This window comes from Platalea leucorodia (assembly GCF_965183815.1).
Source record: "Platalea leucorodia genome assembly, chromosome: 4".
Taxonomy (NCBI): Eukaryota; Metazoa; Chordata; class Aves; order Pelecaniformes; family Threskiornithidae; genus Platalea; species Platalea leucorodia.
In genome coordinates, this window is record NC_138826.1 from 16,548,429 (window position 1) to 16,570,429 (window position 22,001).

Sequence of the window (22,001 nt, forward strand, 5' to 3'; positions counted from 1 at the left end):
AATTGCCAGTTCTTTCTTTCCCTTCTAGTCCCGTGAGGATATGAACCTGAAATCAACTTGTACAGTAGAGGCCAAAAAAACAGATGTAGCCTAGATATTATGGTAACCGATACTTTGCAAAGGTTAACAAAACAAAACACTCCCTAAACCCAAAGAGTGGTTGTGTATGCATTCCTGCAGTAGGTAAATACAGGTAATTTTAATATAGCTTAAAATGAAAGTGGAGGGAGAGGGCCAGGAAAGAGATTGTTCTCCTCAGCAGGAGCAAGGCATTAAACGGAAAGAAATGAGAAAAGGGGTGTGTATCTGGGGCGGGGGAATCCAAATCTTTAGATTTCCTATTTTTGTAACCATTGTCTTCTAGTTTCTTGAGTTGTATTTAAAATTAGTAATTTGTCCTGGCAGCTCACACAATTTAATTACTGTAGTTAAAACACTTGTTTTGAAATACTCTTGAGATAACTCAGTTGCTTCCAGTTGTGAGAGAGAGAATGAATTTTAATTCATTGCGGGTGTTGTAAGCAGCTAACTTAAGTTTATTTCACTTAAAAGTAGCTACTACTGAGCCTTTTCACAAAAGGACCTGTTTGTTGCTAATGCTTGGTCATTTATTGCTCAGTTTGCATGAATGTTGTGTGGAGCAAGGAGAACTTTCTGTGTTTTGCCTTCAACAGTTATGTCCTGGAACTAAAAGTAATAGCCAAAGAACAAGTGCTAGATAGGAGATTTGCAGCCGAATGTTGTAAAATATCTAAATCTTCTTCTTTATAGTGGGCTCTTATTTCCTGTAATGTTATCAAATCTTATAGGCTGCTTCTGCATTTACAACAAGAAAACAAGACAAAGTACAATGTTCTGGAGCAGTCAAAAATCAAGTTGTGATTTCAATAGATTCAACTCTGTGCTGAGTACCTAACAAAGTTTTTAATTTAGTAAAATATTTAATGCCTAAGGAACTTTTATTCATTTTGGAGTCAGGAAGATCTTAAAAATATTTAATATCTTTGCAGGAACACTTAGTCAGTCTGGATGAGCCAGCCTCGGAAGCTGGACAAGAAGCTCTGCTTAGACAAGAGCAAGCAAAAATCATTCGTTTTGAAAGGCAAGCGGAAGAGTTCCTCAATGCAGTCTTTTGCAGAAAAGGTTGGTTTTAATGGGGGGGAAAAATGGTGTCTCTCGCTGGTCTTTTTGCATGCAACGCAGGTATCAAAGATCTGACGTTCAAGTTGTCATTGTATGTTCAGTGTTTTTCAGTTGTCTTCTTTTTATATATATCTCTCTATCAAGAGTAAAAATTGACTCTCAAATAATGTAGCAATACAACAGTGTGGGCTTGGGACAGAGGAAGAGTATAACATATTTAACCCTAAACCAAATGTCTCCATGAGAACACTGGTGTGTTGCACTTTTGGAGGAATTACTCAGTTCTTACCCAGCAGAACTGCTCCCCTGAAACCAATGTTTAGGTGAGAGGGCTGTTTGGAAGAAGGGGCAAGTGGCGGTGGTAGTAGTAGGTGGGTAATTTTTTTTTTTTTTAATTTATTTTAATGGGATATATACTAATGCAGTTTTTCTTAAAGGTCAGCAGTCTTCTCACTATGGTCTGTAGTGATTACCCACCCCACCCCCAGCAATCCACAGTATAAAATATTGTTGGAATAGTGCTAAGGGGGATATATGGTGAATTCAAAACGTGATCAGCAAAAGAATTGGAAAATCAGTACTGTAGAATATGCTGAGAACAATAACAGCAGCTCAATGCTAGAAAATCCTCTAAATCTCTTCTGGAGAGTTATGTCAGTTAAATGTGCTCTTAGGAAGGCACAAAACTCATTTCACTGTTTTCTACCAATCTGAGAAATGGGAATCCAGAGGTTGCTTCCAAATGCATCCTGAATGAAAGTACATTGTACTTATCAGTCTAACCCATGTGTGAGAAAATCTGCCAAATCAGTAATTCCAACCTGTCTGCTGGGGGACAATGCGAGGCTTCAGTTTAACAAATTAGAAATTGCTGTAGCCGGTCCTCAGCCCTTCCTCCCAGTGACCAAAATATTTAAAGGTGTTTTAAGTAGATAACAGTATCTTAGCCTTTCTTTTATGACTCAAATGAATAAATACAAACTATACATTATGATGTATTGCATAAACTGTAGAAGCATGTAGGATGGTAGGAAGGACAGTTATTCCATTACTACTGATAGTTCAGATAATGCTTTTATTCCAAGTCTTCCTTTTCAGTGGTGGGTTGGTTGTTTTTTTGGTTTTTTTGTTTGTTTGTTTGTTTTTTTCTTTTAAGGTTAATGTTTCCTTTTGCTTTCAAATTTATCCCATCTCTCTTTAAATCCCTTCTGGATTTAAGAAAACAAAAATCTAGAGGAAAAGATACTTTTTTCCATATTACTTTTCTGCTGAGAGGAAAAAAAAATGCAGTTCCATCACTTCCAAATTGTTTATTAAAGACTTCATCCCTTTAACATTGAGCTTAAATTTTTATGTATGACTTGTGTGCATGCATTATTAGAAATGCATGCTTCCCTAATTGTCAGAAAATTATCAGCAGATATTGCAGTGTGCTAACGAGGGGTTTAACACTCCGTCCATGGTCAGATACACAGAATGAAGATAATGAAATCACTTCAGATGTCTAAGAATCTTTGAGAACCTTTTTTAATATACTCTTGCTTTCCTTCCTCTGGCAAAGCTGTGCTTGGTGCAAGAGTAATAAGGGAGGGGAAGAAGCCTGGCAGGAAGTCAGTCCTGAATCCTTAATGCATCGTTGTCAAGCTTGGCTGTATTTAGATTGCTTGAAAGGTTATTCTAACTCCTGCCACTGCCATAAGATCCCCAGGCACTGTCATACCAAAGAGGACACAAAGAATGGCAGAACTCCGACGCTCCTACGCTGCTCAGAGATGCTGGGCTCTCCTGGTTTCATGCCAGTGCTTAGTTCTTTCTTTTTTTCCTTTCCGTCCTCACTGCCAGTAACATTTGAGACTGGTATTATGTAGCCCAGGCAGATCAGAGAAAATGCAGATGTTCTGCGAACAGACGCCTGTTGCATGTCAAGGACATGCACTCACGCACTTAACGTACATAGGTAATTCTCAAGATCTGCAAACTTTTTGAACACGTTTACTGTCCATTAATCTTACGTACTTTCTCTCTGCTTTGTGCCCATGACACTCTTGACTCAGTAATGCTTCTTTCAAATATTCACACTTTCCAGTGAAAGCAGAGTGGTAGTACCTAGTTGTCCATTACCTCTACCTTGTGGCAGGATAGGACCTTCTTTTGATGGTTTAATGAAATCATACCTTTTTTTGTTTGATACTGCCCTTCTAAGATTTCAATGTAGATAAAATACACAGAAGCTGTTAAGGTTTTAAAGCTCAGAGGTACTGCTTTAGACTATTTATAGCTGATAAATATTTTCTGTATTTTTCTTCTCTGAGAATCTTTGTTTTAGTTAATTTTAGTTTATTTTTTTCAAAAAAGTAGACACTTGGAGTCAAAATAAACATCTGGTTGATTTCAAGTGATGCTGCAGAGGCATGAGCAAATATTTTGCACTCACTTTTGAAAAGCTTTAATCCTTAGCATTCAGGCTTTATATTAAGCAAGAAGCCTTTAATGTCCTAGGTAACTACCCTTCTGGTTGAAAATTGGGTTTTGTGCCCTGAATTAGAGAGTTTATCTTGAGCAGCACTAGAAGGCTCTCAGTAGTCACACTGTGCTGATTCTTTGAAGATGCAGATTACAAAGATGCATGGCGGTAGGCATATATAGTATTTTCTCCCTGAATTTGGAAATATGTTCAGCTCTAAACATTACTGGATTATACATAGGAGCATGGGTGCACAGTAAAGGCCTGGGTCTTCTTCAGAAAATACAGGTGCCATAGAGCTCTGCGTTCCTGCCAGCCCCACTTGTATACACTACAAGCACATGCCAAATAGTTGGCATCAGTGTGATCGTGCCATCGGTTTGTGTCCCTCTGGGCTTTCCTAGAGCCTTTCGCATGTCCTTCAGCAGGTTGTAGTAGAGAGCTTAGAAAATGGAAGAAATGTCACCATAGCAGAAAAAAACCTCCACGCTTCTCCAGGCTTGTGTCCTTGTGGACCATTTGGGAAGAAAGTGAGACTATAAATGTACCTAAATTTAAGTTTGGCTCACCATTACATGATTTCTTAAAACTTTAGTGTCTCGTCCTTAGCAACAATCAAACATCCTGTAGGTTTTACAAGAAAATTATTAAGTATTTACATAAACGTCTCAGAAGTTTACAGCTACTGTACCCCTATAAAAATACATGTGTTGACTGTATAAGGTCTTATATTTAGAAAACTGTACTTAACACTAAGGAATTTGGGCTTAATTAAGTATTTAAAGCTCAATATGGTTTTTCATCAAGAAACACAGTAGCTGCTTACTGCTGCTCTCTGGTTTGTGGGCAACTACATGCTTAAACCTTCATGTCAGTCATCCTTTACAGATAGTCTAAAGCTGGTTTGTCGGACTGATGCATTTTTGTCAAAAATGGTGGTAAAAGGCAAATCTAATGCTGAAATGTCCCACAGAAGATTTTGCTAATGTTTCCAACAGTTCAATCTCAATAGATTACCTTTCAACCTGGGCAATTTTTTGTAAAGAGAAAACACTTTACTATTGCTCTGTTTTGAGAGCTGCTTTTAAAGATTGTGCAGTAGAAGACCAAACAAATTTTCTCTGAATGTTTCTTCAGAAATAGAAAATCAAATCTTTTGAGCCATTTCTGGAGTTGTTGTGGGGTTTTTTGGTTGTTTTTGTTGTTGTTGTTGTTGTTTTGGTTTTTGTTGGGTTTGTTTTTTTTGTTTTTTGTTTTTTGTTTTTTTTTTAAAACCTGATTTGGCCAGAGAACACAAGGAGTTACAGATTTGCTTTGATATCACAAATTACTACTGGTCTAAAATAGTGATTTTTGCCAATATACTTTTGAGTTGCCCGCATCCCCAAATACCTTTTGTATTTATGCACTATTTCATATAAATAAATTGGAATGTCTCCCTGTTCCATTTTACATTTCTTACTAATCGATTTAGCAGCTCTTCTAGAAATACAATTACTTTTGATGTGACACATTTTGGTATTTTGTATACGTGAAAGCTCTTTGGGTAATACCTGGTGCTGCATTGATTATAATGATAGAAATGTCAGAAGGAATAGATAGAATGGAATGGAAGACACTTGAACGTTTGATCTTCATATGTATTATTTTGAAAAATCAGAACTATAGGGCTTTGTTTCCCAGTAAATTTGTAGGGGACTGCTGCAACTCTATTCCCCCTTCTCCCCTTCTGTAGCTGCAGGTAAGTTACTCAGTTCTTCCACCGAATAACCCCTTCAGTTTTTTCTGGAATGAGCTTCATTATGTGTTAATTTTCTTCATGAGTCTAGCTCTCCTTTCCATTTCCACACCTCTTAAAGGTCTGGTCAAACATATCTATATTTGAAAAAAAAAAGATGAGATTGCATATTTCTCTTAGGAAACTGTTCTTTTGGGAAGGTTATACCAGAATCAGCAATGGTTCTTGTTCAGGTATTCTAAGACTATAGTACATTTTCTACAGAAACTATTTTATCTTTGGCTTTCATTTTTTTTCCCTAGATTTTTTTTTTTTTTAAATAAACAATGACTTAATATAAAAGCTGTTTTACTTAAAGTGCTTCCTTAAAAAAAATCTCTAATATTTACAGACAGTCCTAGGGTCTCTGACCCCAATATTCCCCTAGTGGCCCGTGAGATCATGCAGCGAATGATCCGACAGTTTGCTGCTGAATATACCTCAAAAAATAGCTCTACTCAGGACTCCAGCCAGCCCAATAGCACAAAGAACCAAAGCCTGCTGAAAGCATCTCTGGTCGCCTCCTCTCCCACGGCTGCAACTGCTCAGAACCCTGTGCTCAGCAAACTTCTCATGGCTGACCAAGACTCACCTCTGGACCTTACTGTCAGAAAGTCTCAGTCAGAACCTAGTGAACAAGGTAGGACTCTTACCAGTGTCTTGCATCCTACAGCAATCCATTAATGGCATTCTTGTTGCAAAACCAGACAATTAGAAGCGTACACTTTTACATAAAACGCAAAGTGGAAAAGTGGTAGATGTTTTTACAGTAAAATAATGACTAGCTAGGTGTGGCTGGGAGAGAAGAGACTTTTTGAAAGAACGTAGGCCCATAGACATGAGTGATTTTTCTGAAGAAGGGCAAAGGGGATGGACGTGCTCCAAACTCTGGGGACAAGTGTGATGTTCCCGCTGAGAGCTGCAAGAAACAGTCTGCCAAAATAGACCGTACGCTTGCTGATAAGAAGCTCATGTGGTCATGAAAACCATAGTGTTGTCTCCTTTCTGAAGATCAGTGCACAGTCTGACTGAAGGACTGATTTATTTTCTTTCTGGTCATAGTGTGAAAACAGTATCTTTTAAAAGTCTGTGAGAAATCGCTCTGCGAAGGCTGTAGAAATGATACCCATGAACTGTACAAAACTTCCAGGTTTATGCGTTTGGAAGAAATGTCTCTCTTCTACCTTAAAAATAGACTTGTTCTGCAGAGCACAGATTGAATAACTTGTAACAGTGTTGCAGAGTTTGTTTTAATTTGAAAACCTTGCTTTCCATCAGAATGTTTTTAACAAGCAATTTCTGTGAGTGATTATAGTATGTGAATGTTTTTTTTTGGTTTTGTGGTTTTTTTTTTTTTTTTCTGAAACTGTTGAATAGAGGTTATCTTAAATATATCTTACTGATAGGATTAAAATTAGCCCCTTTACCCTTCTTTAGAAATGTGTTAGTGTCTGAAATCATTCTATCAAATACAAAGTAGGCTGTCCGTCCTCAAGTGGAAAAGGTGTCTTCAAAAAAAAAAAAAGGCCTTTTGCTAGCTAGTACAGAATTGTAGGTATCCCTTTATTCTTTGAACTTACGTTTACGAAGCCTTTTGTAAAAAGGTTAATTTTATGTGTCCAACAATATGCAGCTTGGGTGTCTGGACACTTAATGCACTTGCGGAAAAGTTGTCACCACACTTGCGTTACAGAACTGCAGTGAGAGGTTGTATGGTGTCTTTCTTGAAGTGAGGACCTGTACAGTTAGCTGATAGGCATTTGTTTCTAGCTAATTTTATGATAAATGTATTTCACGAGTGTCTTTTCCATATATGTTTATATATGTTAAAATGTTCTCATTGTGAAGCTTTTTCCTGAAAGAGGGAGAGAATCAGTTTTGCTTCTGTTTTGTTTTTTGGTTTTTTTGGGGTTTTTTTGTTTAATTAGAGGATTGTATGGTGGAGAAGAAAGCATGTACATGAACTGTTCCTTAGCTACCATGTGACGAAAAAGCTGTAAGATAATTTATAATGCTTGTAACACTTGTTATGGAATTAGAGCATGTGCATATTAACTTACACAGTAATCTGTTTGCTGATGTAATTATTTTTTTTTTCCAATTTACATTTAATGTAATTGGGAAGAGGTTTTGCCAAACTTGTTAACGAGAGATTGAAGAAGCTGTCGCGCAAGACTGCTAGTGGTGCTTTTTGTTACATTTCTGTTCTCGTGGGTTGCGGGGAACCCCGCCAGTTTGTAAACTTCTCCATGAGGCTGGTCCTGCTTGCCCTCGGAGGCTTCTAGGTGGCAATGACCCTTCTGACGGAGGACGCGTGGATGCGAGCCTTTGGCAGCAGTCTGTCCTGGTTAGCGTAGCCCCTTGAAAAGGAGGCGCTGCTTGATCCAGTCTCTCTGTCTTGTGGCTGCGTGTCGTTCAAAAGGAAGATTGAACTGTTATGGTGTGTTCCCAAAGGCAGTGGGTGGAACAGCTTTCCGTGAGTTAATTCTAGTTCACTGTTTATCATGTTTTTTTCTCCGTGTCAAATGAGAACTTTAAGCGACTTGAAAGCCATCTTACATTGTACTTGTGTTGGGTGGTATTTAGTTGAGTAGATGGAATGAGCGAGGAGCTCTGAAATGTCTCTAGTTTACCTTGCCAACAGGCTTCATTTATCTTTGCCTCATACATTCCTTGTTTCAAAGTTTCCAGGAATTTCAGATGGCTGTGCTGCTTCTGTGACAATGTTGCCCTTATTAAAATGACCAGAATTTCAAGTTGTTTCAGGGCAGTGGGAGCAAGGTTTTTCTAGCAAAAAGTGCTCCCTTTTCTGTTGCCTAGAAATGCGGACTTTGTGTAAGGGCTTGCGGAGGAGCATGGGTGAGCGTGAGGAAGTGCCATTAGTGAGAATGGAAGAAGCAGTCTAGCAGGAAAAACAATTTGGTATATGGAAAAGAGACAGAGTAAAATGGCACAATGGAGAGGGGAAAGGCAGCAGCTCTGCCAGTAGGGACACATCGGAGACAGGGAAAAAAGGATGAAGCTAGCTGCCAGGTGAGGAGAGTCTCACATTCGTGTGTGGGTGTGTTCATTTGAAAGTGAGCTTCCAATGTGAAAATCTCAGTGACTTTTCCTATGGAGATTTGGATCAAAAAAATTTCAAATACTGGCTTAAAGTCCCCCCAAATCTCAGAAACTTGAACGTCTCATTTTAGGACTGATGAGGGTTCATTATGCGATAGGCTGTGTTGCATCCTGAACTGTCATTTGTAGGTCATCTTTTATTCTCTGGCCCTTGTAAACAGATGCACTTTTAATTTTGCCAAATTTTGTTGTGACTTCTGAGGACTATGTTGAAGTCCCTTGTAAGCCAAATTGCAAACGAATCCAAGCCTTAGCTTGTTTACAAATAAAAGAAAATAGAAAATGCTGTGTGCTAAATATGACTTTAGCCCAAAAGCCTTGTTTTGTCAAGGGACAACATGGCTGATCCTGTTTCTTCAAACACTGAAGTAATTCTTTTGTCTCTACAGACGGTGTGCTTGATTTATCCACTAAGAAGAGTCCTTGTGCCGGCAGCACCTCTCTGAGTCATTCTCCAGGGTGCTCCAGTACTCCGGGAAATGGGTAAGAGAAAGCAACTTACTATGACCTTTTAAAACTGTTTTTTACTAAAAATGTGTGCTTACCTCCTGTTAATTTTAACTTACTTTTGGTTTTAACCCTTTGGAGTAATGTGTTTTTAAACTTGTACCTTTGGTAAATACCTTCACCCCACCTGCCAAATAAGAGTTGTTGCAAACTGAGACAGGTTTAACTTGCAGTTAAATCTAATATCTGTTATTTTGGCCAATTTTGTACTTAGCCAAAGATTTTTCCATTACCTGCTTCTTGGGTTCAGTGATAAGTGATGTCCGTTGATATGCAAGTTCAGTTAAATGTATGAAGAGTCTTAGAGGCTTTGCAATATAATTTAGATTTCATTTCACTGAGGGGAAAATTAGCTAATAGAAAAGTTTATTTTAGTGGTAGCAATGATTTGGGTGATGAACCAAGCTGAAATAGATTTAAATCACTGCATGCTCTTTGTTAATATTTCCTAGCATAAACCACAACTTAAAGAAAAGGGTGAGGCGGGGGAGTCTGGTAGTTCAGAAAACTTTAAATACGGCTTTTTGGATTTGTGATTGTACTGTAGCACTGAACAAGTTTGGGTTTTGTTTTGTTTTGTTTTTTTTAAATATGTGGTGTACTAGTCTTGCCTTAATTAGTTCAAGGTATGAAAGAATGTTTTATCAACAAAATTTCTTTAAGGTTTCATATTTCTAATGGTCACCGTTTGCATATATTTAGAAACCCTTTACTCTTAGCTAGGATTGAGTTAATTGTACTGGAGAGGCTGACTGGGAGTAAGAGGGATTTTGGGTGTCGATTGGAAAATTTTTTCTTGAAGCTACTGTGAACAAGTAATTTTTTTAGTCAAGTGCAGAAAAAGTACATGGTTTAGACTGCCATTTAATTGCTGGATTTAGCTTTACAGTAGATGTTGAAAACCTAGAAATTTTAAACTAACAACCCACCACCACCACCAATCCCATGTACTGCTAATAACTGATTTAACTTTCGCATTTCTCTTTGGAAAAATACTACTGTCTCAGATTTGTCCCTTCAAGATTACTTTTTCCATTTAATATTTCTGTTATTAAAATACTTCAATCCTTGTTTAAAAGTTAGTCTTAATACTTTTTCACAATTCTTTAGCATAAACCTTCCCCACCAGCTCTCCTCTTTCACTTCTGACCAGGATATTTCCAGCTTTATTTTCCTAGGAAGGCAGCAGAAGCCACTGAGGCTGTGTATTGTTTGTTTCCTTGCTTGTGTATCAAGTGAGGGCCAAAGTCCAACACAGAGGGATGACAGGGCCAGCATCTGGCGCTCTCCTGATGGGTTCTGTGGGTCCGGAGAGGATGCGGCATACTGGCACCTGTGGTTACTTGTACAGGTGTGTGGTCAGTGAGGGTGACTGCAGTCTGTTTAGATCAATGACATCAGGTGTGACCCTCCATCCTAGCTAGCTGCCAATATGACCTTTCTGTAGGCGTAGAATCACTGGTGCGCATTCTGATGCTGATACACGCTGTAGAAGGGGCAGAGAATGCACATTGCTTGAGAGAGTTCTCTGGAATAGCAAACTTTCATTCATTTCTCTGGATTTTGTTCTGAATCCTTGTTGACTCTTGTTACCCACTTCAACTATGACCTGTTGCATCCTGGAGAGAAGCTAGAAGCATATGTATCGAGCACTGCGTATATTGCATGCCAGGTCCTTTCAGTGGATGTCTTTTCTCTAAACATTTTTTTTTTTTAATCCCTATGTGATGTTAGTAAGAATAATGTAGCTTTTCAGCAGTACGTATCCTATCCTTAAATAACGCTGACTTAGCTAGAGGGTTTTACACCAGTATAGTGTCCCAGAGCATTAAAATAGAATTGCTTACTAGTCTCTTTGTTAATCTGTATGTGGAACATGGAAAAGTTCGGGGGTGGATTTTGAAACTAGTGTGACTTAGTTACTACAGGGGGCTAAGCAAGGAGAACATTAAAATACCCGTGTTTATCTGCAGTAGTAGTACTTTGTGTCATAGGAAGAACATTTGTGACAAAAGGAAAATGGTAAAAATACATACTGCTTTTTCTGCTATTAACCCCTGATCTGGATGACAGTTGGAACTTAGATTTTTTTTTTTCCCTTTTTTTTTTTTTTTCTTCTTCTCTCTCCTAGCCATGCTATATATCAAATGAGAATCAGGGACATGTATATATGCAGTTAGTTGTTAAGAGAGCAATTTGGTAAGTCTAGTGTAATGCAGTGCTTTCATATTTGGTGCTTAATAAAAGTCAAGCAAATACCTTTAAGGCCTGCTAAGCATTTTTTTTTTTTTCCATCCTGAGCAGCAATTCTTCAATATGATGTAAGCAGACATTATCCAAGGTTTCCACCTATGTGTAGATACTGCAGGTGGCAGTCATATTTGCATGTTGAATATGTTGCACTTTGGCTTACTCTTTTATTACTGTACTTGTTTAGTGGTAACGTCACACCAGTAACACAGTTGTGTGTAGATCTATGGCGATTGATTACTACTTTGTAATTAAGGTGCTATTTTCAGACGCTTGCGCGAAGTCTTTTCTACTCCGAGAATTTGTGAACCCAACCAGAGACCAGCCAACAGGTTTCATTTTTCTTTGCCCAAAAAGCTTCTCTTTTTTTGCGAACAAGTTTTAAAACTGACTGATGCTGAGACTTAAAAAAAAAAACTAAAAATTTAAAAAAAAAAAAATTTTAGAGAAAAATAAATAACACAAAAAGTGATGTTACCCAAGCAAGGCCTTCTAATAAAGGAGTGGCCCCCTCACCCATCCCTCCCTACCTGTGCAAGTCCTGCTCACATCAGTTTCCTTCCATCCAATTAGGCGACCTGGGAGACCCAGCCAGCACCATCCGGAGGGACTACAGAGTGGTGATGGGGTACCTCCAAGAAGCTTGCAGGATGGAACCAGGGAAGGTTATGGCCACTCCACATCTCTTAAAGTACCGCTGGCTCGATCACTCCAGATTAGTGAAGAACTGCTGAGCAGAAACCAGTTTTCTACGGCTGCCAGCCATGGGCCATCTGGACTACAGAATCATGGACAGCACTTAATATTATCCAGGGAGGCTTCTTGGGCAAAACCACACTACGAATTCAATTTCAGCCGCATGAAATTCAGGGGAAATGGTGCACTCAGCAACATCAGTGACCTTCCTTTTCTTACAGAAAACTCTGCCTTTCAAAAAATGGCACTTCAAACTAAACAGGATGGGAAAAAGGACGTGAGCCATTCGTCTCCTGTGGATTTAAAGATACCACAAGTTCGAGGCATGGACCTTTCATGGGAGTCCCGCACTGGTGACCAGTACAGCTATAGCTCTTTGGTAATGGGTTCACAAACGGAGAGCGCGCTTAGCAAAAAGTTAAGGGCTATCCTTCCAAAACAAAACAGGAGAAGTTTGCTGGATGCTGGACCAGATTCCTGGGGCTCAGATGCTGAGCAGTCTACCTCTGGACAGCCATATCCCACCTCAGATCAAGAGGGAGATCCTGGCTCCAAGCAACCTAGGAAGAAAAGAGGGAGATACAGACAGTACAACAGCGAGATACTGGAGGAAGCAATCTCTGTGGTTATGAGCGGGAAAATGAGTGTTTCCAAAGCTCAGAGTATTTATGGGATCCCCCACAGTACACTGGAGTACAAAGTTAAAGAGAGGCTGGGCACTTTGAAAAACCCTCCAAAGAAAAAAATGAAATTAATGAGGTCGGAGGGGCAGGATGTTTCAGTAAAGATTGAATTAGATCCCCAGGGAGAAGCAGCACAAAGTGCGAATGAATTGAAAGATGAGTAGGGATGTTGTAGAGTGCCAATTACTTTGCAAACTGGGTGAGCACTACTGCATAGTTCAACCACCACTGAGCGCACCTGATTCTCCTATTTACTGCAATGTTCTTTCCTTTGCAGTTTAGCATAGACTTGTGTGGACACAGGTGAAAGGTGTGCTCTGAATGTCACATTGTAAATTTTTCTAGCCTGGTATGGTGCAGTTTCCCTCATTCACCTGCCCACTACCCCCCTTTTTTCTTCTTTTTTTCTTTTTTTTTTTTTTTTTTCTTTTGCCTTTTGCATGTTTCTCTGTAATAGAGAGTTGAGTTACCTCACAAAGAATGCAGATCTGTGGAAGTGGACATCTTGCCTGTAGAGCCTGCCTGAACTTCTGGTGTTAGATTTTTCATGTCTGCCATTATAGAAATAAGTCCACTTTGTTAAATTGATACTCTCTTAAAACCAGACTTTCTTTGAGTGAGAATCAGACTGTCATTCTTCAAAATGTTTCAGAAATCTTTTTTCCCCTCCTTTTCTTTGATCCAGTTGATTGAAAGATCCAAGCTAAATCAAATTATTTAGGAATGGTACCTCTCTTGAACTCAGAGATTTGTTTATTAGGTGGATAATCAATTGGGTCTAATTAGGCTCTCTGCTATTTTCTTTCTAAATTAAACATACTTGCCATTCACTGTCTGCTTAGTGCTCACCCGGAGGGGAGGGGAGGGAAAACTTACATACACTACCTTCAGAATATGTCAGTTAATTATTTGTAACACTACCTTCGCTGTAATTTTGTTTGATATTTTTGAAGGGTGATATTTAGACTCACCTGCTTGAGGATGTAGCCTTATCTCACGGAAGACAAGCTTCTCACAGTCAGGAGCAGTCAGGGTACACTAAATGATGTATTAGGGTATGCCTCATTATAACAGAACTATGGTTCTTTGTGACCTTTATGCTTTTTACAGACTTGATTCTGAGTTTACTAAACTATGTGGTTCCAACAACTAGTTTAAATGACTCTAATCTGGGGAAGGGGGATTTGTGTAACAAACTACTGTGATATTGCAAAAAAGAAAAAAAAAAAGAAAAAAAAAAAAAAAGCCCACAAAACAGTGATCTCAAACGTTACAACCTCAGTAGTCTGCCCAAATATCCACATTAGTGAAGGAGCTTGTTAATGTTCAGGGAAGAAGTAAAACACTGGTAGCCTGATCTAATTCAGGCTCTGCATCATATCTATCTGTAATACTGTCAGGGTCGAACACTCAATGAATGGGTGTTTCCTTTTTAAATATTACAGTTGCCAGTAGCAGGAATTAATCTAAGTCCTGCTTTTTTGTTGCTGTTTTTATTTAATCTATTTTGATAGTGGTTTAGCACATGCTAGAATAAGCATTTAAACACCGTAAAAGCACTCCGTAAACCACAAATCCAGTTTTTTTCAATATGATGATATCGTTATCATTATATGGAGATCCAGGATAAGTTTTGTACAGAACTTTTATCTTTGATACTTTCTGCGGGAACGGTCAGTAACTAGGTTGAGCTTACTGGATTTACCACAATATGACCAAATCGGAATTGCTGGTTCTTCAGGTAGAAACAATTTGGTCTTAATCTGTGCAAAAGGTAGACAGAATTACCATTTTTTTTCCCCATTTGCACAACCAAAAGAAGCATTGGAGTTTTTGTGAGAGAGAGCATTAAGTGATGTCAGTGATTGAAAGTGGTTTCTCAAAGTTCATGGGAGGGTGTCCTAGGTAGCCCTAGGGATGCTGAATGACTTCTGGAACAGTTGATCCTATTAGCCTCTCCCCCTCCCCAGCAACTTCGTATTTTCAAAGGTTAGGCACACCATTGCTGTCATTTTAAATATGCACTGCTCATTCTTGAAATGGACTGGGCATTTGGCCCCAAGTATACTTTGTTTTTGTTTACTTAATATGTTTTAGTACTCAAAATCCTGGTTCCTCCTAGCTCTATCTTGGCATTTAAAGCAGTTTAAGCTCAGTAGCAGTATATAAACTCTGCAATACGTTCCAGTTTAGCTGGTGATTGCAATAAAGGCGCAGTTAAACGTGTGGTTTCATCTGCTGTTGGAGGTTATGGTAGAAAGTTTGCTGCAAGTTTAAAAAAAAAAAAAAGTAACACAGTTTTACTGTTCAGAGAGGTTTAACCTTTTGCAGTTGTCTTTATTTAAGCAACATGAGTTGAGTTTTATAAAACTTGTCACTGTAGTGTATGTGGAGTGCTCATTTTACTAACCTAAATATTTTGTATGTGTATGTTTAAGTGGGTGACAATCGTGCAGCAGAAGAATGGTGTGCCTACCCTTTAATGCTGCAGTTTTAAAAGAGAATTTGTCTTGTCATTTCAGACTGTAGGCTAAGAATTGTAAATAGATAGTGAGAAGTTGAGTACTCTTTATTTGCTTTGGTTAGAAAGTGGATTTAAAAAAAAAAAAAAAAAAAAGGCAAACAACAAACCAAACGCGTAACTTTCTCAGTTTAAATGTCCTGAGACCTGAAGATTGTAATACTCATGTCTGCAAAGCTTTTAAACACAACACTTGATCTGTGATAACTTAATATTCAGGTAATCTTTCTTTTTCGAGAAGCTTTTGAACAACCATATTTCCTCCAAAGGTCTCTGTTTAAAAAGGAAAAAAAAGAAAAAAGTGTGGACTATTTTTTAAGCACTAATTGCATTACGTTGGTAACTGCAATATAAAATAGCCATTATTGTTTTGTGAAGCATGGTTGAGATTAGTTAGTGGTCCCTTTTTAAAATTTCATGAGCCTCTCAAAAAATAAAAACAAATTTAAAAAAAAGCTGCTGAATATTCAAAAGATATATATTTTACCTTATTGTAGGTTTTGTAAATTTAGTCTGTAATATTCAGGTGCACCTTTTAATGTTAACTTTTTGTTTCAAAGTCCCATCTAATGTATTTTCTCTGAGGTGATTCATCACGTAAGACTAGTATCACTCTAAGTGCTGCAGTGATCACTAACGTTTTGTTTCATTTTTCACTACATATTTTTTACAGGCGCTTTCAGTGTAGCTAACTAGTAGTATTTGGGATCATTTTAAATATATGATTGGAATTAATGTTTGTCCATTAGCATGCTTAATTTTCTGCTGACCAGCAGTTTGCATGGCCAAAATCCCTGGTTGACCATATTTTGGTGTGGGAAGGTGTGGTTCACTGCTGTCTTTGTAACAAAAGCCTTGTTTCTCATGTTATTTCTGGTAAGTGGATGCTTATGTTACTTGGATCACTTGGACAGGAGGGAAGGTTTAAAATCTTTCTCCTGCTGCTCTTTTGAGATCACATTGACGTGTAACATAGACAAACTGCAACCCTGTAAAAATCGAGACGTCGTTAGGAGGAGGCCTTTCGGGTATTTTTCGTCACTAGTTTTCTCTTATTCCCGAGAATGTCCATCCGATGTAGTTATTGGACTTAACAGTATTGTTGTGTACTACGTTGATGTAGCTGAAAAAGCCTGACAGCAAGAAACTGTGAATAATATTTGTGGCAGTCTCTGAAAACTAGTTTTTCAGTCCAAGTATCATGAAGGAGAATCCCTCTCCCCTACCCCATCCTAGAAAAGTAATTTTATATTTTGTGTGTATAAAGTTTTAAGAATCAAGTTTCATATTGTACTGAAGTTTAGGTGTCGCTTGGTAAATCTTTGCTGCAGCATATAATTGAAGATGAGTAAGGCTTAGTGTGGTAGGGGTCCTGGTGTGGAGTTAATTATCGTACAGTTCTGGTGAGAAAGCCCAACATGTATGAAATGTGTCCTTTTTTTTATTTGGACTTGTGAGATGTAAAAGTGCTTTTTTAGAACTCTGACCTATTACAAACTATTACCTCACTTTCAGCCAGCTGGATCCTCATTCCACAGTGTTGTAGGCATTATTGTGGCCGTAATGCTTGAGTACAGCTATAGAGTTGAACGTTTCCAGTTAGATATTGTAGGGACACGTTTCTGGACTCGTCTTTATTTCTGTCAAAAGATATTTTATTTTCCAGTCATTCCCTGGCATTTTTTTTAAAGGCTCAAGACAGTTTCCTTTAGAATTTCTCATTTTTCCCTGTTGTGCAGGAGAAGTTGCTGCATAAGCAATACAGATATGCCTTTACTTTCTTCTTGTTGCAGAACTCATAATTTGATGCTTGCATTACCAACCCTATTGCTAGACCTGAAGTCGAACTCTGAATTTTCGTGGCAATTGGAAAACAAATGATTTTTAACAAATGCAGGTGTCCAGGTAGGATAGTGCCCCTAGTAAGGGAACACATTCAGCTTCTGTGTTCTCAGGCAATTCCTATACCACCTTTTTTGTAGAGCTTTCCAGTGCTCAAGGATATTCCGAAACGCGGGAGGCAACTGCACATGTGTTTAGACCGGTTGAGAGCAGACGAGGAATAGGCTGTGCTTTGTCTTGTGGCAGGCCGACATTTGAGTCTAAATATTTCTTTCATGAGAACCTGAGAGTACATTGCCTTCCCCTGGAAATTCACAGGAACTGGCAAAGTGATTCAGGGGCTTTAGGGTTGAGTAAGCTTTGTATAGATCGGAACAGCTTTTTAGTTCTGATTGAATCGCTTCTTGTATCATCTGCAACGATTGTTATACAGGCAAAACTGGAATGTTCATGCGTTCCTTCCAGTTTGCTTTGAAGTAATGCTCTTAAGATGTCCTTGAGTCTTAGGAGAAGAACACAGTGTCCAAGGAGTGAAGAGAAGACTGTGCCGTTCCCTTGTTTCTCAAAAACAGTGTGGCTACATCTGTAATGTAAAGAGCTCTTTCTTCAGTGAAGACAGAATTTTAACTCTTCAGTGTAAGAATGCATACACTTGTTGCAGTCCAAACTCTTATGAAGGCAAACTTATTAACCTGTACTGAGAGCTTTGTCACAATATTTTAAATATCTTAAATTCTCTGCCAAATGTTAGAGGTAGAATGGGAAGGGTTGTTTCCCTCATTTTCATGAGGATCAGAAACTTCTAGGTTTTCCCTGCAAATGTTTCAGAAACTAAATGTAATTTCATTCTAGGTCAATGTTGCTTTTTCTTGGCACCAGTAGATAATGTTGACTAATACTGCTTTAAAAAGCTGTATCTAAAAAAATTTTGAACTTAGTTTTGGTATTATAAAGGTTTCCGCTTGATCTCAAGTTACATAAAAAGCTCCGTGATTCAAACCTTCAGAAACCTGAAAATCTGCGCTGCTAGTTACGTGCGGTTCTGTTGGATGTAGCAAATACAGTAACCACTACAGTTACTCAATTCCAATTATCCAGTGTGTAAACACGATGTACTGTGATGATCACTAAGCAGAGAGATATTGCAGACTCAAAATGATCTGTAGATGCACTCCACGTATACCAGAAAAGACTGTAAGTAGTTAGAGCATTCCAGTGTCCATCTCTTTCCCTCTCTCCTGTTCTTGCTTTGACTGGGGCCAAGTCTCTATACCAGTATTACAGCAGCAGTTTGGGACTTCGTGTCCTTTCGCATTATGCCTATATTCGGGTATTGTCATGAAAACCTTCGTATTAAGAGAGCTTTATTTAATCGTCACAAAAATCTCTGAGCCCGGTTGCAAAATCAATTTTCCTGGGTGACGTACTAGGAGGAAGGATTTTTTTCGGCCTGTCCAGGGCATTTCATTCACCTTCTTAAAAACAACCACCCCTGCCCCTGTGCATGTCTCTACTGAATTGGTAAGTACAGTGTAGAAGGACTCAAGATGATAACTCTACCTGATGGAGCAGGGATTAGGACACGCTTCCATCTGACTGGAGTAGGAAAAGTTGATGTCAGAAAACAATTTCTATAGTCATCACCTAGGACAGTCTAACTTAATGTTTTTTCCTACTTGGAAATAATGAAGATGCTACTACAGCTACTAATACAGTTTATCAGCTACTTGGTGCTACATTTCTCAAATATTTTTGCAGATAATATTTTTTATGCTTGCGTGAAAGCACGTAAACTTTACTGTCACTATAAAAAGCACTTGTCTGACCTATTCTAAAGTACCAGAAAAGGGATAAATAACTGCAGCACTTTTTCTGTTACAATGCCAGAGTCTTAATTAAATCTGGTCTTCAGGTTATGAGATATTTTAAACGTACAATCTAGGATCATCAACGGCTTTTCAGGTCAGATCACAAGTTCTCTTGGGATACTAATCTGTCTTTTAAAGACTAGTACAACAAAATATTCTGAAGTTCAGGCAGGGGATGTATATATACATGCCTGATATTTTTAGCTAATCATTTCAATAGGCCATTTCAGGGCTTGACGTTTGGAATCTGGGATGATGGGTAGGGAAAGGGAAGTTTCCCAAACTGAAAAATCATTTTGGACCATTGTTTAACGTTCAGTTTGAAAACTATATCACAAGAAAAATGGGTAGGGATTCTTTCTCCCTTACGCCTTCAGGGAATGAGTAGTATTTAGAATCTCTGGCTGAAATTCAAGCCTTTTTACCATGTAAATTTTTAATATAAACTCATTGACATGCTTTTTACATCTGAGGACTGAAAATGGATCTTAATGTTTAAGTTGTGGAATGGTATATTTCTTAAATGAAGGGGGAACATTTAAAAAAAAAATAGATTAGAATACCAGCATTAGTGAGCTTAAGGAACTTTAGTATGTAATAGCAAAGTATTTGATTAAAAAAATTAATCTTGAATTGCTAGTCTGTAACTAGGTGCATTCTAATTTAGCAGGTGAATATTCTTTACTTATTGATATATGATGGGCTTTTTGCAAATAGAAACCTTTATCTGAGTCCCATGTGTTGCTTGTACTGATGGGATGTATGCTTACAGCAGCTTACTGCTGCTTTAAAATGTATAAAATATGTTTTGAGTGTTTGCTCATAACTCTTTCTAACCTCCACTTGTTAAATTGTCAGACATTGGTATTTTATCAGTCCGCAATGTGAGTTTAAACTAATGTTCTTAGGAATCCAACTTGTACACACACTGTTTAAAAACCCTCAGGGACAGTTTACACACTATCCTCACTCAATTCAGGTACTTGTACTCTCCTCTTAAACCTAGCAGTGACTTGTATTTTGTTTTGCTTTTCTTTTGACGTGCTGATAGCACATCCTTGATGAATGTCAACTTAAAACTCAGTTCAGGTATCCAGGTATAACTCAGCCAAACGGATTTTAAAGCTGCATATTTACTCTCCAGCACACAGTGCCTCAGACACTTATAGTGGCATTCTGTATATTCAGTTATTACTACTGAGCAGATCGCGTGGGGGTTCCTGGTATGTATTGTAAGAAATTCCTATGTATATTATATAATATGTATTATATTATATACATATATAGTATATATGTTATCTTAAACTTATATATTTTAAAATGCCACTACTAGCCAGCGCAGCTAAAAATGAAATACATTCCCAACTGCTTCTGTGAACGGCAGAGGCAGCTTCTTAACGTGGCTCTTGCTTCTCTCTCACCATAACTACTTCTAACCTCAAGCACGGGTCCTTGGCTGTCTGACCTCTACACTCTAGTTATGCAATGTCCTTAGAGAATTCTGTGCACTGGCCACTGTGATGGAAACCAATGGGCCGGGAGTGCTTTGAGTTTATTAGTAATTGTTCTGCCAAAGTTGGTGTTTGTATGACAAGCGTGTAAACCTGTCAGATAATCGGCAGAGGTCCAGGTGGGTAACGGTGTTCGTCATCGCTTCCACCTCACGGGTGGGACCAGGCCCTCCTCTCTCGTGCCGAGCACCCGTGCGGGCCGCGCTGGCACTTAACATCTGTAGCGCCGGGCCCCCGCGCTGCGCTCGCGCGGAGGCGAACCTTGAGCGTAAAAACCCGCTGTTCCGCTCTCGCAGCGAGCTGTTGGCAGCCGCGAGTCAGCAACACCTCTGCTTTATTATTTGACACTTTACATCTAAAAAGTCTTCTCTTTCTATTTATGTAACCCATAGTCTTTGAAGAGTATGGAAAATGGCATTTCTCTCTGACCTCTAGAAGTTCAAGTGTCATGGGAAAAAAAAAAAAAAAAACAGGAACCCCCCCCTTTACTCTTATGGACCTCATTTCAATATACTGTTTACAGTTTGACGGAATTGTATAATTTAATATTTCTCTTGTACTGTAGTTTATATTTATTTACAGATTTTTTTTGTACTGTGTGATTTGAATTTTTTGTTCCTTGCTATGATCAATGTTTTATGTAGTAGAGCACTTATGATCACAAATTAAGGTTTTTGGTTTGATTGCACTACATTAATTTTTTTAATGCAGTTCTGATTTTTTGACTGGACTAAATAAGCTGTGTCTTAATGTATGTGATAAGTACTTTTAAATTTTTATTTCATGTGGTCCATTTATTTTTTGCATTGTATGTCAAAGCGCTAATTCTCTTGTTGTGCATGTGTAAGATTTAATGGCTCCATTGTATTATTTGACCATGTCATTTTGGAAACACATTCCCAGCTGTAACGTTGTGTATGGTAGTTTTCACTGGATGCTAGACTTTTCAAAACCACTATTCTTCTAATAAATTTTGTTGTGAAAAACTTTAAGGGGTTCCAATTCTGTTGTTTCTAGTGTGCTTTCTAAATGCCCGCACTAAGCGCCTGAGGTCATGAAATGCAAACTCTCGCAAATCCGGAGAAGCAGAGGAAGAAGTGAGAACAGAAGGTCAAACACTATTCCGGCCGAAGGATCGAGCTCTGGAGTCTCTGCGCTCTGTTTCTTGTCCTCCATAGGGCTGGCGATAAAGCTGCTTGAGCAGCTGGGTAGGGAATACGTGTGAAAGCTGAAACGCTGTCTCGTAGCGGCCCTGTCTCATCAACTCCCGTCCTCTAATTTGCTCTTCCCTACTGGCCACCTTAATTTCTTTAATGGTAAATAATTTATCCGGTGAAGAACGAACAGTCTCTCAGGGAAGAAAAACAAAACAAAACAAAACAAAAGCGGTGTAGGCTTGTTCATTGAGCACTTAGTAATGAGTCAGGGTAGGAAGGGTGGTGATAAAAGCCTGGCGGGGAGCCCCGGCCCTTGCCTGGTGCAGTTGGGTTCGGCTGGCGCACGGGGCTGGCCCCAGGGCCGTCGGCCGCTCTGAGCCGCTGGGGCCCCGACCTGAGGGGACGGGACCGGGCTGAGCGAGGTCGCTTAGCCCCTCGCTTGCACCAGTGGGCACCGGT

At 38.8% G+C, this 22,001-nt stretch overlaps 1 protein-coding gene across 1 annotated transcript in view; it reads left to right on the plus strand.

Moving 5' to 3' along the window:
• The window catches only part of LCOR (ligand dependent nuclear receptor corepressor), a 61,915-nt gene extending 40,632 nt beyond the window's left edge, over window positions 1–21,283 (plus strand). The window contains exons 4-7 of the mRNA XM_082310704.1: window positions 1,011–1,143; window positions 5,737–6,024; window positions 8,897–8,990; window positions 11,838–21,283. Of these exons, the coding sequence (XP_082166830.1) occupies window positions 5,787–6,024; window positions 8,897–8,990; window positions 11,838–12,807 (1,302 nt within the window). The 5' untranslated portion in view covers window positions 1,011–1,143; window positions 5,737–5,786 and the 3' untranslated portion in view covers window positions 12,808–21,283. The remainder of the gene's footprint in view (window positions 1–1,010; window positions 1,144–5,736; window positions 6,025–8,896; window positions 8,991–11,837) is intronic.
• The last annotated feature ends 718 nt before the right edge of the window (window positions 21,284–22,001 follow it).